The sequence below is a fragment of the Lontra canadensis genome, unplaced genomic scaffold (genome assembly GCF_010015895.1).
Source record: "Lontra canadensis isolate GAN:19392208 unplaced genomic scaffold, GSC_riverotter_1.0 scaffold1, whole genome shotgun sequence".
Taxonomy (NCBI): domain Eukaryota; kingdom Metazoa; phylum Chordata; class Mammalia; order Carnivora; family Mustelidae; genus Lontra; species Lontra canadensis.
In genome coordinates this window covers 101160198-101184473 of record NW_022630995.1, presented here as the reverse complement: position 1 = coordinate 101184473, position 24276 = coordinate 101160198, and the positions used below count along the sequence as shown (strand labels likewise).

At 40.2% G+C, this 24276-nt stretch overlaps 1 protein-coding gene across 1 annotated transcript in view; it reads left to right on the top strand.

Moving 5' to 3' along the window:
* The first annotated feature begins 5941 nt into the window (after positions 1-5941).
* Positions 5942-24276, top strand: part of ARHGEF38 (Rho guanine nucleotide exchange factor 38) — a 138315-nt gene continuing 119980 nt past the window's right edge. The window contains exon 1 of the mRNA XM_032860508.1: positions 5942-6295. Within this exon, the coding sequence (XP_032716399.1) occupies positions 6100-6295 (196 nt within the window). The 5' untranslated portion in view covers positions 5942-6099. The remainder of the gene's footprint in view (positions 6296-24276) is intronic.

The window sequence follows — 24276 nt, the reverse complement described above, 5'->3', positions numbered from 1 at the left end:
ACAGTGATAATCATTGCTTTAAGCAACTAAAGTGTAGGGGTGATTTGTTATTCAGCAATCAATAACCAGAACAGCAAGTAATTGGAAATGAAACTGGACGGTCTGATTGAGGCCTACAGAATATTTGGATTTCCCTCAACATGAGGTGGGAAACAATCCATCACGCTTTTTAATCTGAAGAATGACATGATCTGGTTTACGGTTTAGAGACGAAATTCAAGAGGCACTGGGCAAGATGAGTTGGAGTAGAGAGATACTGGAGACAAAGAGCACGCTTGCAGGAATTCTCTGAGCTGGACTGCACATAAAAATCACTGAAGATGTTGATAGAATTTTAGATCACTCGGATTCACCGCGTCCCCCGCCCCCACCAAAAGACAAGTAATAAGGAATTGTTCCTAGACGCCTTGAACAGACAAAAGAAAGGTCAGTTGAGTGTGCTTGCTGCCTATGAGGGAGTTTGCTCGGCACTTTGGGAACAGCAGAGGGGCTGAGACTGTGGGCGTTGCTATGAGAGAGACTGAATCTATCCTTACCCCATCATTAACTGGTTGTGTGATCTGGGGAAAATCACTTAACTTCTCTGAACCTGTTTTGGGATCTATCACATATGGATAGGAGTCTACCTTCATCACCATTTTGCCAAGGTATCATCGTTACATATAGTAATTGTTCAGGAACAATACTTCACAGCACACTTTCTCAGAAGTGTCCTTCGGGGGCCGCCTGGGTGGCTCCGTCAGTTAAGCATCTGACCTTTGTTTTGGCTCAGGTCCTGTCTCAGGGTGGTGAGATTGAGCCCAAGAGCTCTGTGCTCAGCAGGGAGTCTGCCAGAAGATTTTCTCCCTCTGCTCCTCCCCCAATTAAATAAGTAAATAAATCTTTTCTAAAAATGTAAGGAAAAAACAAAGAAGTCATTCTCATGTGATTCAGCTTCCTTCCTTCCTTCCTTTCTTTCTTTCTTTCTTTTTTTTTTTTTTTTAAGATTTTGTTTATTTACTTGACAGACAGACATCACAAGTAGGCAGAGAGAGAGGGGGAAGCAGGCTCCCTTCTGACCAGATAACCTAACGTGGGGCTTGATCCCAGCACCCTGGGATCATGACCTGAGCCGAAGGCAGAGGCTTTAACCCACTGAGCCGCCCAGGCGCCCCCCTTATTTCCCTTCGTTTGGACTCTACCTCTACCACTTTACTGAAACTCCTTTTGGAAAGTTGATAAATGACCAACTTTGTGCCAAATTAAAAGAATTATTTTGCATTTTCATTTTGTCTTGCTTTTCAGCCATCCGACCACTCTTGAATTTTAGAAAACGCTGCCTCCAGTCCTGTGATGCCACATTCTCCCACGTTTCTCCCACCTCAGTGGCTGTTCCCCGTGGCCTTCTGTGCTGGCTTTTCCTCCAGCCCCACCTCTAGACTTACTGTTCTTCAGGGTTTGACTTCGGTCCCTCTTTTCTGGATATATTTTCCTTCTTAATAGTCTCATCCATCCCTGACTTTAAACAGTGTGTATGTTCAGGGGCACCTGGGTGACTCCATCAATTAACCTGCTGTCTTCCGCTTGTGTTGTGATCTCGGGGATCGAGCCCCATGTCGGATTCCCTGCTCAGCGGGGAGTCTGCTTCTCCCTCTGCCTCTTGCCCCCACTCTTGCTCTCTGTCTCTCAAATAAATAAATAAAATCTTTTTAAAAAATGGTATGCATATTCTGATGACCAGGTTTTTTTTTTTAAGCTAAAATCTAAATAGTGACTCCAAATTTATATATTCAAAGGCTACCTAACATTTCTTTTGAATATCTCACAGGCATTTTAACGCTAATGCATCTTAAGTGGAGTTCTTGACAACCCTACCCAAGTTACCTCTTCTCGTGTCTTTTTCCTTCCTGTTGTAGCACACAGCACCAATATCCTCCCACTTATTTAATCTTAAAACCTGGAATTTAACTTCACTCCTCTTTTTACTCATCTACCTCAATCAAATTCTACCTCACATACAAATTCTATTAGTGCAACTTTTAAAACGTACCTGAATTCATCAATTTTTCTCCATCTTTAACCTCCACTACCCTAATCCAAGCATTTCTCACCTGGACTTCTACAATGAATTTCTTACTTATAATAAATTCCTTTCCTTCCTCCAATCCAGTTTATTCATCACATTATTCAAGAGATATTATTTCTGTTTTGGAATTGGGACTTTTCTAACCTTATAGCACCCTGAGATTAGAATCCAGAAATCACATAATGCTGGACCTGAATAAGATGTGTGTATCTTTAATCTACACCCTACAGCAATAAGAATAGTCTAGGTTATGCTGATGTAGTTTTTTAAAAAGCCTGAAATCCCAGTGGCTTAAAGCAGCAAAGAATTCTTTCATGCTCAAACTACACAATCATTATGGGATGTTTGGGGGGCTCTGCTCTAAGCCATCCTCATCCTAGGACTCATCCTGATAGAGCAGGAACTGCCTGGACTCTTGCCCATCATCATAAATGAGGGCAAGAGACCTATAGCCAATCACACACTGGTTCTTAGCACTTTCCCAGAAGTGACATATATCACTTTTAGTCAGTTTCTTTGGCCAAAGCAAGTTCCATGACCACATTTAAATTACAAGAGTGCAAGGCAATGCAATAGTCCCATGTGCCTAAATGGAAAACTGTAAATATTTAGTGAACAGCATAATGGCTACCTCATCCTTATATTTTATAGATGAAGAAATTGGAACCTAGAGAGATTATGACATTTGTAATATCAAGATGATTTATGTCATAGCCAAAACTAAAACTGAATCTTGAATTCTGTCCAGTGCTTTTTAAAATAATGAACCAGGAACTACTTGTTCTTTACTTCCAATAAAATTAATTTAAGTATCATGGGATACCTGGGTGGCTCAGTTGGTTAAAGGTTAATTTAAATGTCTTAATATCAATATTTTATTCTTTTACATAATATGAAATCCTTGCACTGAAATACTTTTTTACCTCTGCCTTAAAGTATAAAACTCAGACAAGTCAGGGTCCTTGTCTTCCAGTCTCACTCACATTCTAGCAAAATGTTCCAGTGATGAAACACTCAGAATCTCTCTAACCTGTCTTCACTCATTGCCAGAAAAACTAAATTATGTTTTCTGTGAGAGCTTCTAAACACATTAGCTTAAAAAAATGCAGAGATAAGCAGGAGAACTATGAATCTATACGCAGACAATCAAACACTGTATGTCTGTCACATCCATTAGAAATGTATTCCCAACAAAAACTCAACTAAGAATGTTTGAGGAAGAGAGTGTTATGTTACACTCATAGCAAGAAGTCTACAGGTAGTTGGCTGCTAGTGTTGGTTCAGTAGCTCAGTGGTATCAAAGCTCATAGTTCTTTTGGTCTTTTCTCATGGACACAGGGTGGTTGCAACTGCACTGTGAGATCAAGTTTAGACGAAAGGGGAAGGTTGAAGCTAGCTGTGATGCCTCTGAGAACCAAAAGCTTCCCCAGAATCAACACATTGTCCTCTGTTCCAACAGACTGCCCCTGAGGTCTCATTTGCCAGGCCTGGGAATATATGGCCAACCCTAGCAGCAAGAGAGCCTGGAAAAATAGGGAACAAAGTTATCATTATGACTGACCACGCCTAATTCTGCATGCCACGGGGGTAGAATGTGCTAGGATGAAAATTAAAGCAAATCACATTGTCTGCTTCATTGGTTGACTGATTAAAAGGCAATATTATTTTTAAAGTTGACATAGAAACTTTTATTAAAAAAACAAAATATATATTTGCTACCGAATCCATAGTAGCAATATTATATATCTTTTCAATTGACAAAATTCCAAAATACAATAGAGCTAGTACAGTCAGTTCTGCTATAATGCTTGTGAGGAAAACACAAGTTGGTTCCAACAAGACTGATACCTTGGGGAACTGTTTGGGCATAACACAGTCTCACTTTTGCTGATGTGTGATTTTCACCCCTTAAAACATTAGGTGAATGCAGAAAACTGTACCCAGATGCCCTGAGCCACAAAGGAAAACACAAAATTCATCCATGGACACCCCTGAAAATTACCAGTGACCTCACTCAGTTCGCTGAGTGGGCTGTGAGCCATGCTCAACCGCATCTGCTGGTGTCCATTTCCATCTGATTTCGCATGTAGCTTCTTTCCTGACCCATACACCGTAACCCTTCTAAAGCCCACTTCCACAGGTATCCTTCAGTTCTGTTTCAATATTAAGTGCCATATTTATTATACTATCTATGTATTTCCTAACCACGTATCATATGTAAAACTGTATGACCTTTTTTTTTTAAGTAGTTTTCTATCTGGTTTTTGTGGGTCACTGACAAAGTTTTGGAGTTCCATGTCCTCAATCACATACTTCCCATAAGTCCTACAGTTTTGATGGTTCATGTTTGCAATAATACTACACCTGAATAGCATATATCTGTTAGTTACCAGGTGAATGTACACAAACATATTATATACATATATGTATATATATTAGAATACAAGTGAGACTTTTTAACAGGAAACTTTTTAACAGAGCTTTAAATCAAGCTCGTTTTACATCTTAGTAGAGAGTATGCCTTTTAGAGTATTTATTAAATGTGCTTGAGAGGGCTTGTTAAAAAAAGACTATCAATTATATTAAATAAAAACTATTCAATATGCCAAGCTATATATAGATGTCTCTATAGCAGGTGAAGATTTGTCATTTATCTTTTAAGGTAATTATGCAAATTCTATTCAGCCCACACATCTTGGAATTGGAAAACGGTTTTTATCTTTTTTTCCCTCATTTATAAACCTTGTCTAACAAGACTTAGCCACGATTCAGAAGGGGCCGTGCAAAGCTGAATTTTGGCAGTCCCTTTATAATAAAAGAGAATTTACTTTCTTCTTAGAGTCTCTCTTTTCTTTAACAAGGGCAGACAAAACACCCAGCACATTCCCAGAGCTTCTACAAATTTCCCCCTTGAGAAATCTCAGTAACTCCAAGGAAAAACAACTTCAAAAAATTAATGAAAGGCCCATCAGTATTTGCATTTCTCTCTCCCAATCCCTGTCCCTGTCCTTTCCACTTTCCACATGTCTCTTTAGTTTCAAACGTTTTTTCCTTCCCTTCTTTTCCCAAGGTGAGCTACCATTTCCTGGCACTCCATCTGGGAAAAGGGAAAAAGGAAAAGATCTTACAGAAATCAGACCCTGATGTCACCATGCTTCCCCCCCCGCCTAAGCAGCAGAACAGAGAAGAACAGCGTTGGGAGCATAAAACGGTGAATTTCAGGCAAGGGTCACGTGTGGACAAGAGACAACAAAAGACCCCAGGATTGTGTGGACATGTCCTCCTCCTCTAGTGCCTGCTGCCCAGATGCCTCTCAGATACGAATGCTTGTTTCCTCAAGAATGTGGAGCGGGGTTTGGCAAATACATTGTTAGTAAATTATTTCAGAATGTTCGTTGAAGAGGAAGCATGACTTTTGAGTGCGCACGGTAATCCTTAAAAATGATTCTGTACCCACTGTTTTGATGCTAATATGAATTCTAATTACCCCACACTAACTCTGTGGGTCACACTTGGGTGACTCTAGCTGTAAGTCCCACACAAGCCCCTGTGTGCCTCCAGCCAGCAAACCACAGCGCAGTGTCCCAGTGCATCTGTCCACACCCACAGGCACACATTAAACCCACAAGCCACAGGTTACACTCCCAGGTGCTGCCCTTCTGCCCTGCCCCACCTTGTTCTTCCCTTTTCCCCCAACCCCCAGCCTGCTGCTGTGGCACACAATGGGATTTTTGTTTGCTCCCATAGCATGTGACAAAGCAGTCCCTGCTTTGCCTAGCTCTGTGCTTCAGGTCTCTCAGGTAACAGGTGGCAGCTTCCCTGCTGGATTCTAGGTATAAAAAAGAATGACCTCATAGGGGTGGAGCTCTAGGACTCCGTACAGGTGGCAGTCACAGCCAGGTAACCCCGGAGTGAAGCCGTTTAGTAAGAAGGGGGCAGTTAAACTCGTCACTCTGGTGGCTTCAACTCTGACCCCGAGGCACTGCAACAAACAGCCATTGCCTACAAGTCTCCAGAGCTTGTCTTTGCCTCAGATGGAGCCCAAAGAAGCCATTGGGAAAGAGAACATGGGCACCAAGAAGAAGAATCTGACCTTCTTGAGGCCCAGGCTCTATATGCTGGAGAGAAGGAAGACTGACACAGTGGTTGACAGCAGTGTTTCTGGGGACCACTCTGGTACCTTGAGGAGGAGCCAGTCTGACAGGACCGAATACAACCAGAAACTTCAAGGTAACCAACACAGATCAATCGTCCTAGGTTATTGCATTCCCAGCTCTGTTCTCCTACTCTTACGTAGGCAAAGAGATCACTTAAGGCAAAGGAGAAAAATCAAATATTATCTTCTCTGGAAGGAGGGAAATAAAGTAAATAGGAAAATTAAAAAAAAATAAGAAAAATGAAAATAAATGTCACTCATAAATTATAGGAAAACTCTATTATGTGCTTCAATAGTTAATGAATCAATTCTGAATTATTCTGAATATTTTTTTTCCTGGTGAGATTAATATTTTTTTCTGCTGTCCTCCTCCCTTCCTTCTCCCTTCTCCAGGCAATTTAACAACTGGGAAGCTCTAGAAAGCAAATGATTTAGAAACTGACAATAGGTAGTTTCTCTCAATAGATAGGTGTGGGATGTCACACCATGAGGTCTATCTAGGTAATTGTACTGAGCTGTGATTGTGGTTATCTTAAATACGGGCATGAGACTGCAGTCATGTCTGTGAAAAAGAGGAATGTTAGTCATTGGATTGGTATAATAGGATTTGTTGAAGATCACATAGGTGTTCATTCCTTTAGAGTGAATCGAATGGCTTCCAAATATGGTAAGGGATATTTAACATGCTTAGATTGAATGACTTTTGAGGAAATAACTTCAGTTTATTTGTGATGGTCATTAGAGTGTTGGACATATAACAGTTATTATAAAACGTCCAGTTTAAGGCCCCAAGTGTCTAGCCCTTCCCATCCACCCTCTCTTTTCCTCCCTTTCTCTTGAAGGTCACTTGTTTGAGTAAACTTCATTTTGTTGTTGATTGTGCAATGTTTTAAGTATCCACTGCAGCACCTGTTATGTGATCCCCAGAACCTGTCACTCCCGCTCTGAGCACACTGTGTGTTTGAGCTCTTATAATTCCACCATGGGCTCTTACTCTGGACGGACAATTTATGATGAGGCTAGAAAGACCAATAGAACACACTTGAAATTAGTAGGTCTCTTTCCAAAAAGGAAAAAAAAAGTAAAAGAAAAAAGAAAAAAATGCTCAGACTTCATTATGCAAATTAATTAAATAAATTAAATGCATTTAAATGAAACTATGAAAAAGTAGTTATCTTTAAAGATAACTACTGTGAATTAAGGCTTTAAAAAGAAAATCCTGATGGCTCAGGGTTAAAATACAGTCAAGTCTTCTCCTTAAAGGACTTTTTTAAAAAGGGGAGGGGTGTATTGTTCGATCTTTGAAATTAATTTTTCTCAAGGCAATGTATATGTTGGCAAGAATTTAAATTTTAAAGTCACACACACTTGTCTTGCAATTCTGGATCTTAATTTATAACCTATAAGATTTTGAGCAAATTAATTTCTGAGCCTCAGTTTCCCTACCTGTGAAAGTGGAACAATGATACTTACCACATACTGTTGCTGGGATAATGAAATCAGATAATTACGTGAAACGCCTGGCATATTGGCTTAAACATGGTGTGTACTCGACAAAGAGTTATTTTTTTTTTTATTTTAGGAATAATGGGAAGAATAATGACAGAATAAGACTCTGTTCTATTAATCAAATTTACTAATTTACTGATCTATTTCAACTCTTTTTCTGTCTTTTGATGAAGAGACCACATAAATTCAGTAAAAGCCCATGGCTTTATCTCTAATAACATGTTTATTCTGTCTGAGATTCACTAATTCAGCAACTTTTTGGTCCAGATTTTCCATTAGCAAAATAAAAATGGAAAATGCTTTTTGCAATTCACTTCCTAATCGTAGTTTAAAAAAAAATAAATACATCTGTGACCACAAAAGACAGCAGATGTTTGTTGGTTACTTTGCAGAAGACCTCAAGTTGCTGCTTATGTACTCCATTGGTTTTGTGGTTTCCCTCTGCCTTGATGGATCCTGTCTTTGAAGCTAGAAGAAGAGACTCAGGAGTTAACCCATGTTCCTAGAATTGTTTGTGTAGTTGACAAATCATCAGGAAGTGGAGAGAAGCACATGAGAGCTGTAAAGATAGGTTGGCTCCTGATAAGTAACTGTAACTCCTAATAAAATCCTACTCTGATGTGTAACTCCTAATAGAGCTTTTAGTAAGACTCTTCTGTAACTGCTTTGGCTTCAGTAGAAAACATTTTCTCATTAACATTCGAAGCACAGTTCTGTTGGGTTTGCACTCTGGTCTGCGTTATATCCATTATCATGCAAGTGGATCCTAAATCACCCTAAGAAGTTTTTTTTGTTTGTTTGTTTTGTTTTGTTTTGTTTTGTTTTGTTTAATTGCAATGCCAAGAGTTTTTCCTCTGCCTACCTTGAAACTGGGAGGCATTGAATAAAGATCGGAGCTGGTTAGAGCCCTCCAATGGATGGCCTAAAGCAACTGTGAGGTCACACCATGCTTTTCAATGCTGCAAAGAGGTCTTAGATTACTTAGCCAGAGTCCTTCAGTGCTGTGTTGCTATTTGAGTAATATGGTTCACTGCTCTGTCTCTTTGAGCAAATTCTCTGGGTTCTAGGAAATCTGTGACCTTTCTTTGGTGCCCCTGGGCTCACCTCTTAACTCATATTACACAGTCTACTTGTTCAATTCACTTTCTGGATGACATCGCTTTAGTAATGTGAATCCTAAATTGTAATTTCTTTAAAAATGGCACACTGGGTAAGAGAAGCTACTAGACTAAATAAGAGAACATGGTTCTAGGGGCACTTGGGTAGCTCAGTCAGTTAAGCCTCCAACTCTTGGTTTTGGTTCAGGTCATGGTCTCAGGGTCATGAGATCAAGCTCCACACTGGGCTCCTTGCTCAATAGGGAGTCTGCTAAAGATTCTTTCCCTCTGTACCCCCACCCCTGCTCAGGTGCATGTGTGTGCACTCTCTCTCTCAAATAAATAAATCTTTTTTTAAAAAAAGAACATGGTTCTAATGAGACTATCATAAAATCTCTGTAGAAGGTTGTGATCACAACATAGTCATTAAGTCTCAAATTTTGCAATAATAATCCTTTGCTAGGCTACTCTTCATGGCTCCTGTATTCCTTCAACAGATTTGTTCAGTTAATTAGCATTTATTGAGTATGTTATGTGGTGAGCAAAACCAGAATATGTGCCAGGGATTACAACTACAAAATCATTAAGAAAAAAAAAAAGTGACCTTTACTCTAAAGGGGCTTAAAGTCTCATTGGGAAAGATAAGACCGGTGAACAAATGCAATAAAGTGGCATGAGAGAGGACAGGTGGCTTCAGTGGGTCCGTAAAAGGAGGAAATTGTCTATTCCAGTTTGGGCAGGGGAGGTTGTTGGAAAACATTGCTGTTCAGAGTTGATAAGGTGGGTCCTGGGAGGAAAGCAGAATGGAGAGAGAAGCCTGTTTTCACTTCTTCATTGTACTTATCATCTCTGAAATTACGTAGTTTGTTTCCTTGTTTATTACCTGTTACTGATTCCCACTTCCTCTCTCATCTCTCATCCCCCATTCCATGAAAGAGACCCTATCTGTCTCGGTAAATGGTCCATCTCCACACTTAGAATCATGCCCTGCACACCACGAGGGCTCAGTCTCTTTCAAGTGGAATGAATGACTCGCATGAGCTGATCCACGTAGGGAATCAGTGTGAGCAAAGGCATCGCAGCCTGACTTAATCGCCCTCGCATCTTTGAAAGTGAGGATACATGTGCCCGTGAATCAAGATGACTCTTCAGCAAAAAAGAAATAAACATATTAGGGATGAAAATGTACAGAATTGCCTAGATAACAAATACTTAGTGATACTTCCTGATTCTACCTTTTACAGCACAGCAGACCCTACTTCAGCTCATTCCTCTTCTTCCATTCATCACAAGAGGGGCATCACCCTAGCCTCCCAGCTAGCTCCGCTCCTCGTCACCGTATTCCCGGGAGTCACGGAGAGTGATCAAGGCAGGGAAGCTCACTAGCTGATTTATTAACACTCTTTTCCTTGGGAAATGATTTTGTGTATGATTATATGTGTGAACTATACGTTTGAAATATGCCTCATTTAAAAGTTATGTACATGTGTGTCTGTATGTATGCAGATTATCTACAGCACGTGAATATAGTTGCGTATGTGTACTTGAGAGATTTTTCTGTAATGATTAAAACTTTTATAAAAACTTTATTGATTAACATTCAACGGCCTTTTCTGAAAACCCTACATGGTTGACATTCCTGTATTATAGGTCTCCTCTCAGTGTGGGTGATATTGGATAACTATTTATGTCCCCTCCAGAATTACATGTTAAAGGCTAACCCTCAATATGATGTTATTTGGAGGTGGGGTTTTGGGGAGATAATCAGGTCAGGAGAGTGAAACCCCACTGAATGGGGTTAGTACCTTATAAGAACAAGCATGAGAGACCTTGCTCCCTCTCTCTCTGCTCTCTGCCATGTGAGGATCTGAAAAGACAGCCATGTATCAGCTAGGAAGGGGACCCTTACTGGACACCGGATCTGCCCTGCACTCGGAAAAGCTATGAGAAATAAATGTTTGTTGTTTAAGCCACCCACTCTATGGTATTTTTATTTCAGCAGCACAAGCAGACTAAGAAAGTGGGCCAGTTATTTTTATTCTATATGACCATACTATTCTATATGGCCATAACCAAACATGGTTAGTTATAACCTATAAGAAGCATAAGCAGTATAAGCAAGTTATACTTTTACTTGTCAAGTATCAGGTGAAAGAGTGAGAGTGGGTGGGTAAAATGTCATTACTGTTGCTAATAACACTAGTCCAATCCACATCTCCAATTATTAATATGTTCATGGTCTTTTCTTTTCTTTTCTTTTTCCTTCCTTCCTTCCTTCCTTCCTTCCTTTTTGCAAAGACTGTTATATCATTCATGTTAAGAAGGGTTAAGAAGGGTTTGCTTGGTTGTTTTTATTAAAATCTAAAGTGTTCTTACTCTGGTGATGATAAGGAACCAACCTACCACATGAACATAATACAGAATAACATATATTGCAGGATGAAGACAAATGGCTCAATAATAAGTTAGATGTGGTAAGATAATGGAAACACTTAATTTGTAATGATTTTTAAAGATACAGACCAATCTGTAAGTGAGCAGGAGGGCAGTTAACACTGGAAGATTTGGTGATCTGGTCTAGTGAAGGGTAGAAGAAAACTAATTGTGCAGCTATCTGGGCACATTTCTCTCCTAGTGCTGCCAGCCCTTTGTGCTGCTCCTGTCCTCTGAGTATTAAGTAGTCCTTTTTTACATGCCTCCATATGCCTTTTAGTGAAGTGGGAAATACTTGGGTCAGTAATGAAACACCAGTGTAAATAAGGTGTTTTTCATAGTTTGAAGGGTAAATCTTTATCAAAGTCAAGACACTTATAAATCTAAGCAATTTCTGTCTCATCACATGCATAGAAGCCAAAAAAAGCATGATATATTACGTTCCTTCTTTTTTAGTAAAGGGATTTTACAGTTTGGGGAAGAGTTATTTTAATTAAGTAAAAGGTGAATTCCAGGAATCAAGAAGTTGGAACCATTCCATTATAATCACATTGTGATAAGAAAAGTTATTCCTGTGTTCTACTTAGGAGACACTAGATATAACTTTCTTAAAGGTAGCAAATCCAGTTTCTTTTTTTTTTAATTTTTAAATTTTTTAATAAACATATAATGTATTTTTATCCCCAGGAGTACAGGTCTGTGAATCGCCAGGTTTAACACATTTCACAGCACTCATCATAGCACATACCCTCCCCATATCCCCACCACCCTCTCCCGTCCCCCCTCCCCATAGCAACCCTCAGTCTGTTTTTTGAGATTGAGTCTTTTATGGTTTGTCTCTCTCCCAATCCCATCTTCTTTCATTTTTTCTTTTCCTACCCTCCAAGCCCCCCACATTGCATATCCACTTCCTCATATCAAGGAGATCATATGATAGTTTTCTCCGATTTACTTATTTCGCTAAGCATAATACCCTCTAGTTCCAACCACGTTGTCACAAATGGCAAGATTTCATTTCTTTTGATGGCTGCATAGTATTCCATTGTGTATATATACCACATCTTCTTTATCCATTCATCTGTTGATGGACATCTATGTTCTTTCCATAGTTTGGCTATTGTGGACATCGCTGCTATAAACATTCGGGTGCATGTACCCCTTTGGAGCACCACGTTTGTATCTTTAGGATATACACCCAGTAGTGCAATCACTGGGTCATAGGGTAGCTCTATTTTCAGTTTTTTGAGGAACCTCCATACTGTTTTCCAGAGTGGTTGCACCAGCTTGCATTCCACCAACAGTGTAGGAGGGTTCCCCTCACTCCGCATCCTCGCCAGCATCTGTCATTTCCTGACTTGTTAATTTTAGCCATTCTGACTGCTGTGAGGTGATATCTCATTGTGGTTTTGATTTGTATTTCCCTGATGCCGAGTGATATGGAGCACTTTTTCATGTGTCTGTTGGCCATCTGGATGTCTTCTTTGCAGAAATGTCTGTTCATGTCCTCTGCCCATTTCTTGATTGGATTATTTGTTCTTTGGGTGTTGAGTTTGCTAAGTTCTTTATAGATTCTGGACACTAGCCCTTTATCTGATATGTCGTTTGCAAATATCTTCTCCCATTCTGTCAGTTGTCTTTTGGTTTTGTTAACTGTTTCCCTTGCTGTGCAAAAGCTTTTGATCTTGATGAAATCCCAATAGTTCATTTTTGCCCTTGCTTCTCTTGCCTTTGGCGATGTTCCTAGGAAGAAGTTGCTGCGGCTGAGGTCAAAGAGGTTGCTGCCTGTGTTCTCCTCAAGGATTTTGATGGGCAAATCCAGTTTCTAATTGCATTTTTTTGTCCACAAAAATTGTGAGTTTATCAAAGTAAGAAATGAGAAATCAAAAGGGAGGGAGGGAGGAATGGAAGAAAAGAAGGAAGGAGAGAGGAGGAGGGAGAGGGACAAGTGGGGGAGGGAGAGAGAGGGAACTCTGATGTATGAAGCAAGAATAGAACTGCACCTTAAAATAATGATGGAGTTGGGGAAAGATGGCTAAGATTTAAGCAACATTTGGATTTGTTTCTGTAGATACAAGAAAGGAAAAAAAAAAACCCTCTTTTTGTAGAAGTACCTTTTCTTGACATAACCATGCTAACTTCAATACTTTTGTGGGTATTGATTTCCTGGGAAGGGTGAAATTATTGCAAGAACTGCTGAACTTCTAAGCAATATCACCCATAGAACCAGGCAAGACCTGGCATCTGGTTGTGCCTTAACGTGTCTCTCTGGGGCTCCCTTTCCACCAAGAAGGTGAGGAGTCCATGGGGCCAAAGCTGCAGACTACTGAGACCCTTCCCTTTATTTTTAAACCAAGTTTTGGGTACTTGGGACCACGGAACTTTCTGTTCAACAGGCCTGAATACTGGCTCCAGGCCTGCTGGGACCCCTTCCCATCCCACCTTCCTTGGAGCAGACTGCGGTTGCTGGTGTACACACCTTTGGGCCTGTGGGGGCAGTTGATCATGAAGGTATGTCTGGAGCTTGATGGAACTGGGGTATTCACACCATGCCTGCCGGGCCTCTTGTGGAAGGGAGAGAGCTGAGAGAGGAAGAGTAGGGATACAGGCCTCAGGACTTGGGAAGGGTGAATGTGCCTCAGGGCCTCCTACTGGATTTTGGCATGGAACTCTGAGGGAGCTGAAAAATCTAAATTTGACCTTGGCCTTCCAGATAATTATGAAGGTATATTTACTAACATAGGAAGATATAACACATTTTATTCAACAGTTTGCCTGTTTCACTCACACCTGCTAAATACATAGACATGATGTGTTGGCCTCCATTTGTACACTCAAGGGAGGCTGCTTATGAGTGGCATTTGGTTGTAAACTATGTTTTAGATGGGCCCTTATTCTATACTAGTTGAAGAGCTAGAGGGAAGGAAAGGCAGAGAGAAGCGACTGTCATCTGCTTGTAGCTGTGCTGGCCTGGGGACTTTCACTCATTATTATTTAATCCCAGCACCTTTTCAGTTCTGGCCTCATAGTTGGAAAAATAGGTGTGTAGGGGAGGAAAGACTTTCTTCTACCCACCTGGGTTCAATAGCTGGGCCTATGAAATAAACTGACAATAGGCAGATCAATAGGAGAAAATGTGTACAAGTGTGTTAATTTTAAATATTACCTGGGGCAGTGTCACAGGGAAAAAAAGAGTGCATATCCCCCAAATTGTGAGATTTGAGAGCTTTATAGCAGCATAGTGTGGATGGGAATGGGGAATGTAGGGGAGAGTACATCATTTTAGAAAGATGACAGGGTCCTGAGAAGAACATATAGAGATGTAATAGTTTGTGACAAAGCTTGTCTGGGTGTGGTGTCAGCTTCTAGTTCTTTCTCCTGTGGTAAGAGTCAGTGTTCCCCAGTTCATGAAACTCTTGAGGAGAGGATTATGACAACTGAGTTCCTTTTGGAGGATCTGTCTTTAGGCAGGTAGAGGGAGTGTATAGAAAGCCTCTTCCTGAGCTTGCTGTTTATCAAGTGCTTTCAGCTCCAAATCAACAATATACCAAAGCAGCATATTGTGGGGTGTCATGTCCTAAACTCCTTCAGGTAGTAAAGCTTGGATGAGAACTCAGGTCTTTCAATACTTGCATATAGGATGCATCTAATTCATTGAATTTGTAGGTATTCATCCGGATGGTTTTTTGTTCGTTTGTTTGTTTTTTAAAGATTTTATTTATTTGACAGAAAGAGAGATAGCAAAAGGGGGAACACAAGAAGGGGGCATGGCAGACAGAGGGAGAAATGGGGCTCAATCCCAGGACTCTGGGATCATGACCTGAGTCTAAGGCAGACACTTAATGACTGAGCCACACAGGCACCCCATCATCTAGATGGCTTATTAGTAACAAGAAGTCCAAGCAATTTGAGGATTGCGGGACATGTTTTGTAATGTGGTGACATTCCTCTGCTACGATGCCAAAGCTGGCGACCTATTACATTTTTCACTTTGGAATACATGTCCTTTCTTTGGAATTATTGTGACACTCCCTTGCAAGAGTGTCGCTGTTTGATAAATGCTCTTTTTGTCAGGAAACAAACTTATAAAGTAATGTTAAGCAAGCCTGCCCTATAGTAAGAGCTTGGTGATCTCCATTTTCCTCTTCCTTGATTATCTTGACACTCTTTCTTTAATTTTATGCTTGCTGTCACTTATTTATTTGCATCTCAAAAACTAATATACAACCCAAACCCTGAGAACCCTACAGCAATGGGGATGGGGATGGGGTGGGTAGGAGTGGGGGTGGTGGTGTGTGCATGAGCAAATGAAAGAAAAAGGAAGTATATACTGGAAACAAGCAGCTCATTATCTGGTAGGTGATATTTCCACAGAATTCTATGAAGTCAACCTAAATTGGGAATCTTAACGGCAGCAGGAGAATAGTGTTATGATTAAAAGCCTTTGTCTTGGGTTGTTCTGAACAATTGCTTTCTTGATTAATGAATCAGAGGATAAGGGAACACTCTAGGATACCTGTGCTGAGGCCCTCAATAGAGAATGTAATCTTGACTGTCTGACATCCAGTTCTGACTCAAAGAAGACTTAAAGGTCATGTCATCAAGCTACTGATGTGAGGACTCTGAGTCACTGCAGCCCCTCACAGAATTGTCTTTCCTGAATGCTTCTTAATGTGAGGCCCTCAGTGTCGCTACAAAAAGCTGTCACAGATTTCTGCTTCTATCTTTGTTGTGAAATAGTTGATGAAGACATTGTTTACTTCTCTCAGTGCCATACAGTTTTATTCAAGGAAAAACTTTGGCACCTCTTAAGAATTAGAACATGTCTCCCTCCCAGAGAAAAACAAGCAATTTTCTGTATTTAGCTTCCTGGAGCTTTAGAGCCCAATTTGTACAGAATGCCTCGCCTTGAGAGTAGCTGTTTTCTTTGCCTAAAAGTTTCTTCCCTCAAATCTCAGCAAGGATTGGATTCTCATTATTGAGGCCTCTACTCTCCTTCTGGGACAGTCCTTCTCAGACCATCTTACCCAAAGAGGTATAGGGAAGGAAAGACATTTCCTTTATCCTCTTAGCTTCTGTGTCTGGGACCTGTGAGGTGAACTAATGAAAGATTAACCGGAAAGAAGCATATAGATTTTATCTGATGTTAAAATGTTTACATGGCATGGAAGACGTCATAGAAAGAAGTGAAAATCTCAAAGAAGCAGTTAGACCCATGGTTATATAGCACTTTTTAAAAGGTTTTTTTTTTTTTTTTAATTTATTTGACAGAGATCGAGAGAGAGAGAGATAGTGAAAGAGAGAGAGCACAAGGCAGAGGGAGAGAGAGAGGCAGGCTCCCTGCTGAGCAAGGGGCCTGATGCGGGACTCAATCCCAGAACCCATGACCTGAGCTGAAGGCAGACGCTTAACCAACTGAGCCACCCAGGTGCTCAAAAATGATACCATTTTAACAAAAAGGGATAAGCTGTGGAGACGTGAGAAGACAAGGGAAAAAGGGCTTGGCCTAGGGGTGTGGAATTGTGGGAAAGTGAACAGGAAATATGTGGCAGGAACTCATGGAATATAAGTGTGATTTTTAGTGAGGTTTGTACAGATTCATCTTGATGTCAACGCCCCATCTCTGGTAATAAGAATGCTCTCTTCCTGATAGTGGGAGGCCATCTTTTTCACAAGAAGTGTATACTTTGTTTTTAAGTACAAAGTGGGAAGGAGAGCCCTTCCTGCATATGGTATTTCCCAGTTGCCTTCAGCTATTTCCAGGTGCTCAGGATCTTCTGGGGTCTTTGTACCACCTACTGCCCTCTAAAGTTACTCTATCCCATTTTCACCACTTCTCCATTTGAATATAATTCTCCTTGGAGATAGAAATTTAGTCTTATTTTAACACTTAAGCAGTGCCTGGTATATGATAGAAGCTCAGGTCAATGACCAAAAAATATTAAGTGACTAATTACAACTATATTGCAACTTATTTTTTAATAGATTTTATTTATTTATTTGACAGAGAGAGAGAGAGATCACAATTAGGCAGAGAGAGAGGGGGAAGCAGGGTCCCCGCAGAGAGCCCGACACAGGACTCGATCCCAGGACTCTGAGACCATGACCCGAGCCGAAGGCAGAGGATTTAACCCACTGAGCCACCCAGGTGCCCCTTAATTGAACTTTACTACTGATAGATTCATCTTTATGATTCTGTCATTCCCATTTCCCCATTGCTTCATTGTAGTCAACTTTTGGGTGAGTTGCTCTAAATTCTTTTACTGTAAAAGGAGAGACACTATAAATAAATCCAATGAAACAAGAAAAGAAATAATATCTTGGCCAAAGAAATGAGATCTCAGTTTTAATGAATTTATTCAACAAGATTTTGCTTGGTGTTCATATGGACCACATATTGACTAGATCCTGAGAATATAGAAATACATCAGAAGCAAACCCCATCCATTGAGTAACAGGCAATGAACCAATAATTATAGCTATGTGGTAAGTGGCTGAAGTGTGTGGCTGCAGGTTGAGGGTCTGGGATGCAGGTTCTGGAATGGGGAGTAGGGTGCAGGAGCTTCTTATGTTCCTGTGACCCCCCCGACCTGGGGAGGAGAAGGGAAAGGCTCAAAGTTGGGAGAGAAGTGGTTGCACTCTGATCTGGTCTCAACGGAAGCCTTAGCCAACGCTAACGGCAAGTCCTATAGATAACATGATCCTTCAGAGTTGTTGCCAGTGGTATGAAGGACCTGGGCCCTACATCACTCCTTAAGTGGCTGGGGCACCTTGGGAAGGAGGTATGACCTGGGAGATGGTCTTACCTGAAACAGTTCCTGAAGAGGGCCTGTCTGCTGGGGGCTCACCCTGCAGCTCAGGCAAAAAGTCTTTTGCTCCTGAAGGGAGGAACTGATCATCTCTTCACAGCATCCATCTCATATTAAGTGGTTATTACTATATTAGTGGTTATTATTATATTAGAGATACAATAAAGCAATATAAGAATTTGATGAGAAAGAGCTTTATCACCCCTCTAAAGTGTCAAAAGTAGAGACATTGAAATCAGAATCTTGAATTCCAGTTTGGATTATTTGGGGGCATGGGGGTGATGGGCAATCCAGATAAAGAGATTAAATATTACTCAGCCATCAGAAAGGATGGATACCCATCATTTGCATCGACATGGACGGAATTGGAGGGGATCACACTGAGTGCAATAAGTCAAGCACAGAAAGGTAATTATCATACAGCTTCACTTAATTGTGGAACTTAAGCAATAGCATGGAGGGCATTAGGAGAAGGAAGGGAAAAATGAAGGGGGGAAAATCGGAGGGGGAAATGAACCATGAGAGACTATGGACTCCAGGAAGCAAACTGAGGGTTTCAGAGGGGTGAGGGGTGGGGGATGGGTTGGCCTGGTGATGGGTATTAAGGAGGGCATGTGTTGCAATGAGCCCTGGGTGTTATATGCAAATAATGAGTCATGGAACACTTAAAAAAATAAAAGTGTCATACTACATGGGAATAAGGCATTAAAACTAGTTTTCTTGTTTGAGGGCTCACTTATAAGTGAAAAAGATGGTACTAACACCACCTGAGCAGATGTACTGGGCACATAGGTGCATTATGTCATTTTATGCTCTAAACAACCTTGCAAAGAATGTATTGTCCTGATAAAGTTCTGACAATACTGGATCCTAACAGGGTCCAAAATACAATAAAACAAAAGCCCCCAAAGCACAAAACAAAACATACTATCATGTATTTATAGATGATAACACTAAGGTTAAGAGAGATCTAGCCATCTGTCCCACAGTCACATAGCAAGTAATGGTGAAGACGAAGTTTCACTGAGGTTTTCTTGGCTCCAACGTAAATGTTTTTTCAACCACTGTGTAGTCTCCATTGTTCTAACTGTAGGCTTGTTTTGTTTTTTTCTTAAAGATTTTATTTATTTATTTGACAGACAGAGATCACAAGTAGGTAGAGAGGCAGGCAGAGAGAGGGGGGAAGCAGGCTCCCTGCTGAGCAGAGAGCCCGCTGTGGGGCTCGATTCCAGGACCCTGGGGTCATGACCTGAGCCGAAGGCAGAGGCTTTAACACTGAGCCACCCAGGTGCCCCCTAACCATAGTTTTTAGTACTTTTAACTGTTTTGTGATTTATTTTTAAGGAATTGATTGATTTTGATAAAATTTTGGTCAAGACTCAAAAACATCAAGAGACTTTTAATTTCTGCCAGTACATTCATCTACAATCATGAGGTAAACAGTGACCAACAAATGTATTCCAATGGCTGTATTATTTTACGCTTTTCAACCAAACACTATATGTGGATGGAAGTTAGAAAGATACACAACTGCAGTGATGAGGTATATGCTGTCTAGATTCACTAGAATATTCCACTCTAAGAATACAAATCTCATTATTTGAATTATTTCATCTTGGAAAGCTACTCTTCATCACTGACAACAGAGCAAACAGCAGGATGAGGACATTTGATGAAAAACTGGGTTGGGACATCAAACCATCCTGCTCCTCTGGCATAACAATCCACAATGCTCTTCCATGCTCAGATAGTCTAGGAATTTTTCAAGACAACCCATTATGACAAAAATAAAAAGTAAGTTTATTTTTCAGTTTTATCTTTTGAAAATATTTGTTTTTGAGTATTCTTTGTAATGTACATGATACCTTAATACTATACATGTATTAGAAATTCATGCTCAAAACAGTTTGACACATGATCAAAACAACTGAGTATGAGGGGTGACTGGGTGGCTCAGTCAGTTAAGTGCCTTAGACTCAGGTCATGATCTCAGGGTCCTGGGATCAAATCCCGTGTCAGGGCTCCCTGCTCAGGGGGGAATCTACTTCTCCCTCTCTCTCTGCCCCACGCCCCCCCCCCACTTGTGTGCTAGCTTTCTCTCTCTCTCTCTCTCTCTCTCTAGCTCTCTTTCTCAAATAAAATTTTTTTAAAAAGTGAGGATGGAGGTGGGTATTATGGAGACACAGATTGCATGGAGCACTGGGTGTGGTGCATAAACAATGAATTTTGGAACACTGAAAAGAAATAAAATAAAGTAAAACTGGAGATGAAATTATGACCATGCTACAACATGAATGAAGCTTGAAGACATGATGCTAAGTGAAATAAGCCAGACACAAAAGAAAAAATATTGCATGATTCCACTTACATGAGGTACCTAGAGTGGTCAGAGTCATAGAGGCAGAAAGTGGAATGGTGGTAGCCAGAGGCTGGGAAACAGGAGAGTGGGGGGTTAGTGTTCAATGAGTACAGAGTTTCAGATTGGGAAAATGAAAGAATTCTGGAGATTCATGATAAACTTAATGTAGCTGAGCTGTACACTTAGAAACAGTGGACAGGGTACTTTGCTGTTATGTACTAAAAAATAATGAACGGTGGAGATCCCAGTTTATAACAATGGATATAAGGCCTCCCTTACAACTTGACCTCATCTTTTCATGCTCGTCTCTGTGGACAGTTTTTCTATGTGCTGGTACACCTTGCTGTGTGCTGTTTCTTCAGCCTGGAATGCTCTCCCTCACCCTGTTTGCTTCATAAACCCCTACTCATCTTTTCAAATCAATTCCTCTGAGTCATTACACATAAAAGACAGGTGTGTATCGCATTCTCTATACATTTCTCATATTCACTATACATTTCTCATATTCACTATTTACACACCAATGTCTCTTTTACTTGATCAAACTTCTCGAGGACAGGAACACTTGTATCTTCAAGACCCGGGAAAAGGCTGACCAGTACTTAACAATCCTATTTGTTGAGTAAATGAGTGTGTCAATAAATAAAGACAGAAAAGTAAGTAGGTGACGTAGCAGTTGCGCAGTGGACATCCTGGATGGGGATAGGAGGCCTTTCCTGCGATGGAGTCCTTGGAAGCCACGTCCTGATCACTTTACTTATGTCAGGGTCACAGCTCCTGGATATGGATTTAACCTGGACGATATTTAAGCCAGACAAAATTAACCAATGTTTATCTCATCTCATAATCCTCTTTTCTATATTGTGTTTTGTTGGATCATCCTTACAGTCCTGCTCTCATTAGCAAGGGCATACAAAAATCACATCTGCTCCATGATGGAGGACCTACAGGTTCTTCCTTGGAATGCAATCTTACATGCTTAAAAGCAGATACGGATAAGGAAATTAAATTACTTTTGGTCTGGGGAAATGAAAGATTCTAAGAAGTGATTTGCTCCTTTTCTTTGTTAACCAGTCTATACATCTAAAAATAGAAATAATGTACTTAAAAATAGTTGAGTACTGACCAGGGTTTGACTTGCTTGTGAATGCCACACCAATGAGACATTTGGGATTGCTGTTATGTTACAATGGTGCTACCAGTTTTAAAATATTCAAATCATAACCAAACATTTAAAAAATACTACAGTTACAATCTCACAGGGTGCTTTTGTTTCATTATTCTGAGCATTTCTGCATAGAGTGCAATATTAAATTAAGATGGGAAATTAGATTTCTTTTAATGAAGGAATTCTTGAAAAACAAATCAATACTTCCCTGACAAAATCAAAGCTTCATTATATTGTAGTCGCAAATAAGGTTTTTTATGTATTTGATTTTTCAGATGTAGAGTATAATCAACATATAACTGTAATTAATTTTTTTTCAGTGAATCATTAATGAAATAAGATTTTGGATTGGGATAAACCTATCAGGAAAGCTTAAGCCTTATATCATTTTTGCTATATGTTACTCTAATATGTACACATTTACAATGACAACAATAATTACACCAAACAAAACACTCAGGCTACCATTTGACTTATTTCAAAATACTCTCCTCCACATTTATGCTTGTGTTCAACCCTGATGATTTTTCTGTCCTCAGATTACATCATGTGTAATAAGAGCCTGTTCATATACTCACTCTATATACTATGTACCCATACACTACACATTTATGTATAGTATATACATCTACACTTGCACATGGCTCACTGTGTTGTGTTTGATATTTGGAACCTATAGCCTATAATAATTAAATTGAACTAAAAGAGTCTGTTTCAGTTGGTCCTCAGGAAAGCCAACCCTGTTTCTCATTTATCTAAAATCTATTGAAAAAAAAAAATGGAGAATGGTGTACTCCTCTATCTAGGTCAGTATAAAGTTTTTGGCAATAAAAAGAGGGGAGAAAAGCAATCACACTCTGATAATTTGTCCACAAATTGCCCTAAATTTATGTTTACCCTAAATTCATGTAGGATTAGCGAACTGATTTTTTTTTAAGAGACGACAATGATGCTTCTCCCACTCCCACACCATGACGTACTTCTATCAAGAATTCTGCTCAAAAATCACCTTATTAATGAGCCCTTCTGTGATTTATCACCATATGATAGTAACTACTATCCACCACCTGCTTTATCTTCTTCCATGGTGCCATATCACTATCTGGCATGGTAGATATTTCTTTATTAATCAGTTTATTGTTTCTCTTCCACCACTAAAATAGAAGTTTCACAAGAGCAGAGGGCTTTCTCTTTTTTCACTGCTGTATTGCCAGCATCTAGAACAGGATTTCCCAACAATGGCACTACTAATATTTTGGACTAGATAATTCTTTGTTGGAAAGGCATTGCTCAGTGCATTGTGGGATATTAGCAGCATCCCTTACTACTACCCACTAGATGCCAGTCACACCCCTACTATCCCCCAACCATGATAGCCAAAAATGACTCCAGATATTGACAAATATCTCTCAGGGTGAGGGATTGGGTGGGGGGAGGGAGGAAAGCCAAATTGCTGGTTGAGAATTACTGATCTAGAACAGTGCCTGGCACAATGACTACTCCATAAATACTCGTTGAATGAGTCCCAAACAAGTGGATAAAACCAGTATTTCTCATCATGCCAAAACTCTGCAGTTTCCACAGTAGAACAATTGCAACAGGAAAATTGAATACAGTGAGGACGTTACAAGTGAAGTTCCCTTTCTATTCAGGCCTTAAAATTTGTCCTCTTTCACTAATCTTCTCCTGCCTAAGACTTTGAGGAAAGACATTTCCAGGAAGTCCCCATTTATTTAGTTCTAATTGTTTTGGCTGTGCAATGCTGCTCACTGTTGAATCTGTAAATTCAAACTACTGTCACTGAAGTATTTTTCAAGCCAGGTAAGCTTTGTTGCATTCCTCTTGGAAACCCACTCCTTTCCTTTCTGTGGCAATTAGCAGTCAGTGGAAATAAATCACATGCCCTTCGAATGAGAATAAAATATTTCCCTGCCCCAGTGTTTGAGCTTTCAAATTCTGAGCAGTGGAGGGTCTGCTCTTTCACGTTTTCACTTAATACTTCACTGGCTCCTCTCCAAAACCTGCCTGACATGCAATTATTTTCAACCTATTTCACAGAAGGCCTGCTCCATTCATCTTCCTGTGGGTCAGATTTCCATTGAAATTGATAAAAGATTTTACTGTGTGAAACTTAAGTCAGTAGCGTTCAATGCAATGCTAAGCCAAGGTTTTTTGGGTTTATGGGGGCAGACATGAAATACGGTACAGAGAGGGATGAAAGAACATCCATAATCATATCTGGGGGGTTGGTAATGATCTGTCTGGACTAAAACCCTAGATAGAATTATGGATGCTGTTTACACTGTCTGGGGAGAAAGGGGGCTTGCCAGGAAGGGGTGATGGTCAGAAGATCTGAATTCAATTTATGACTCTGATACTTAAGGTAAAAGACTTTCCTCTTTAGAAATTAGTTCCCTTTTCTACATAATGAGATAGAACTGAATGGGCTCTATCACCTTGTCGCCCCTACCTGCTTTTTCCCCATTGTTCCCTGCTTCTTTAAATGCTATCGTTACCCTGTTAACGGTCAGAAATTTGAAAGTCAGCTTTAATTTTTCTTCTCCTTTGCCCCATACACTGATTGCACACCAGGTTTACCTCCTAAATTTCTCTTGATCTCTTCAATCCTCTCTCTCCTTCTGGCAGCCAGACAAAGTGTAACTGCCTCCGTCTCTCCTCCCAT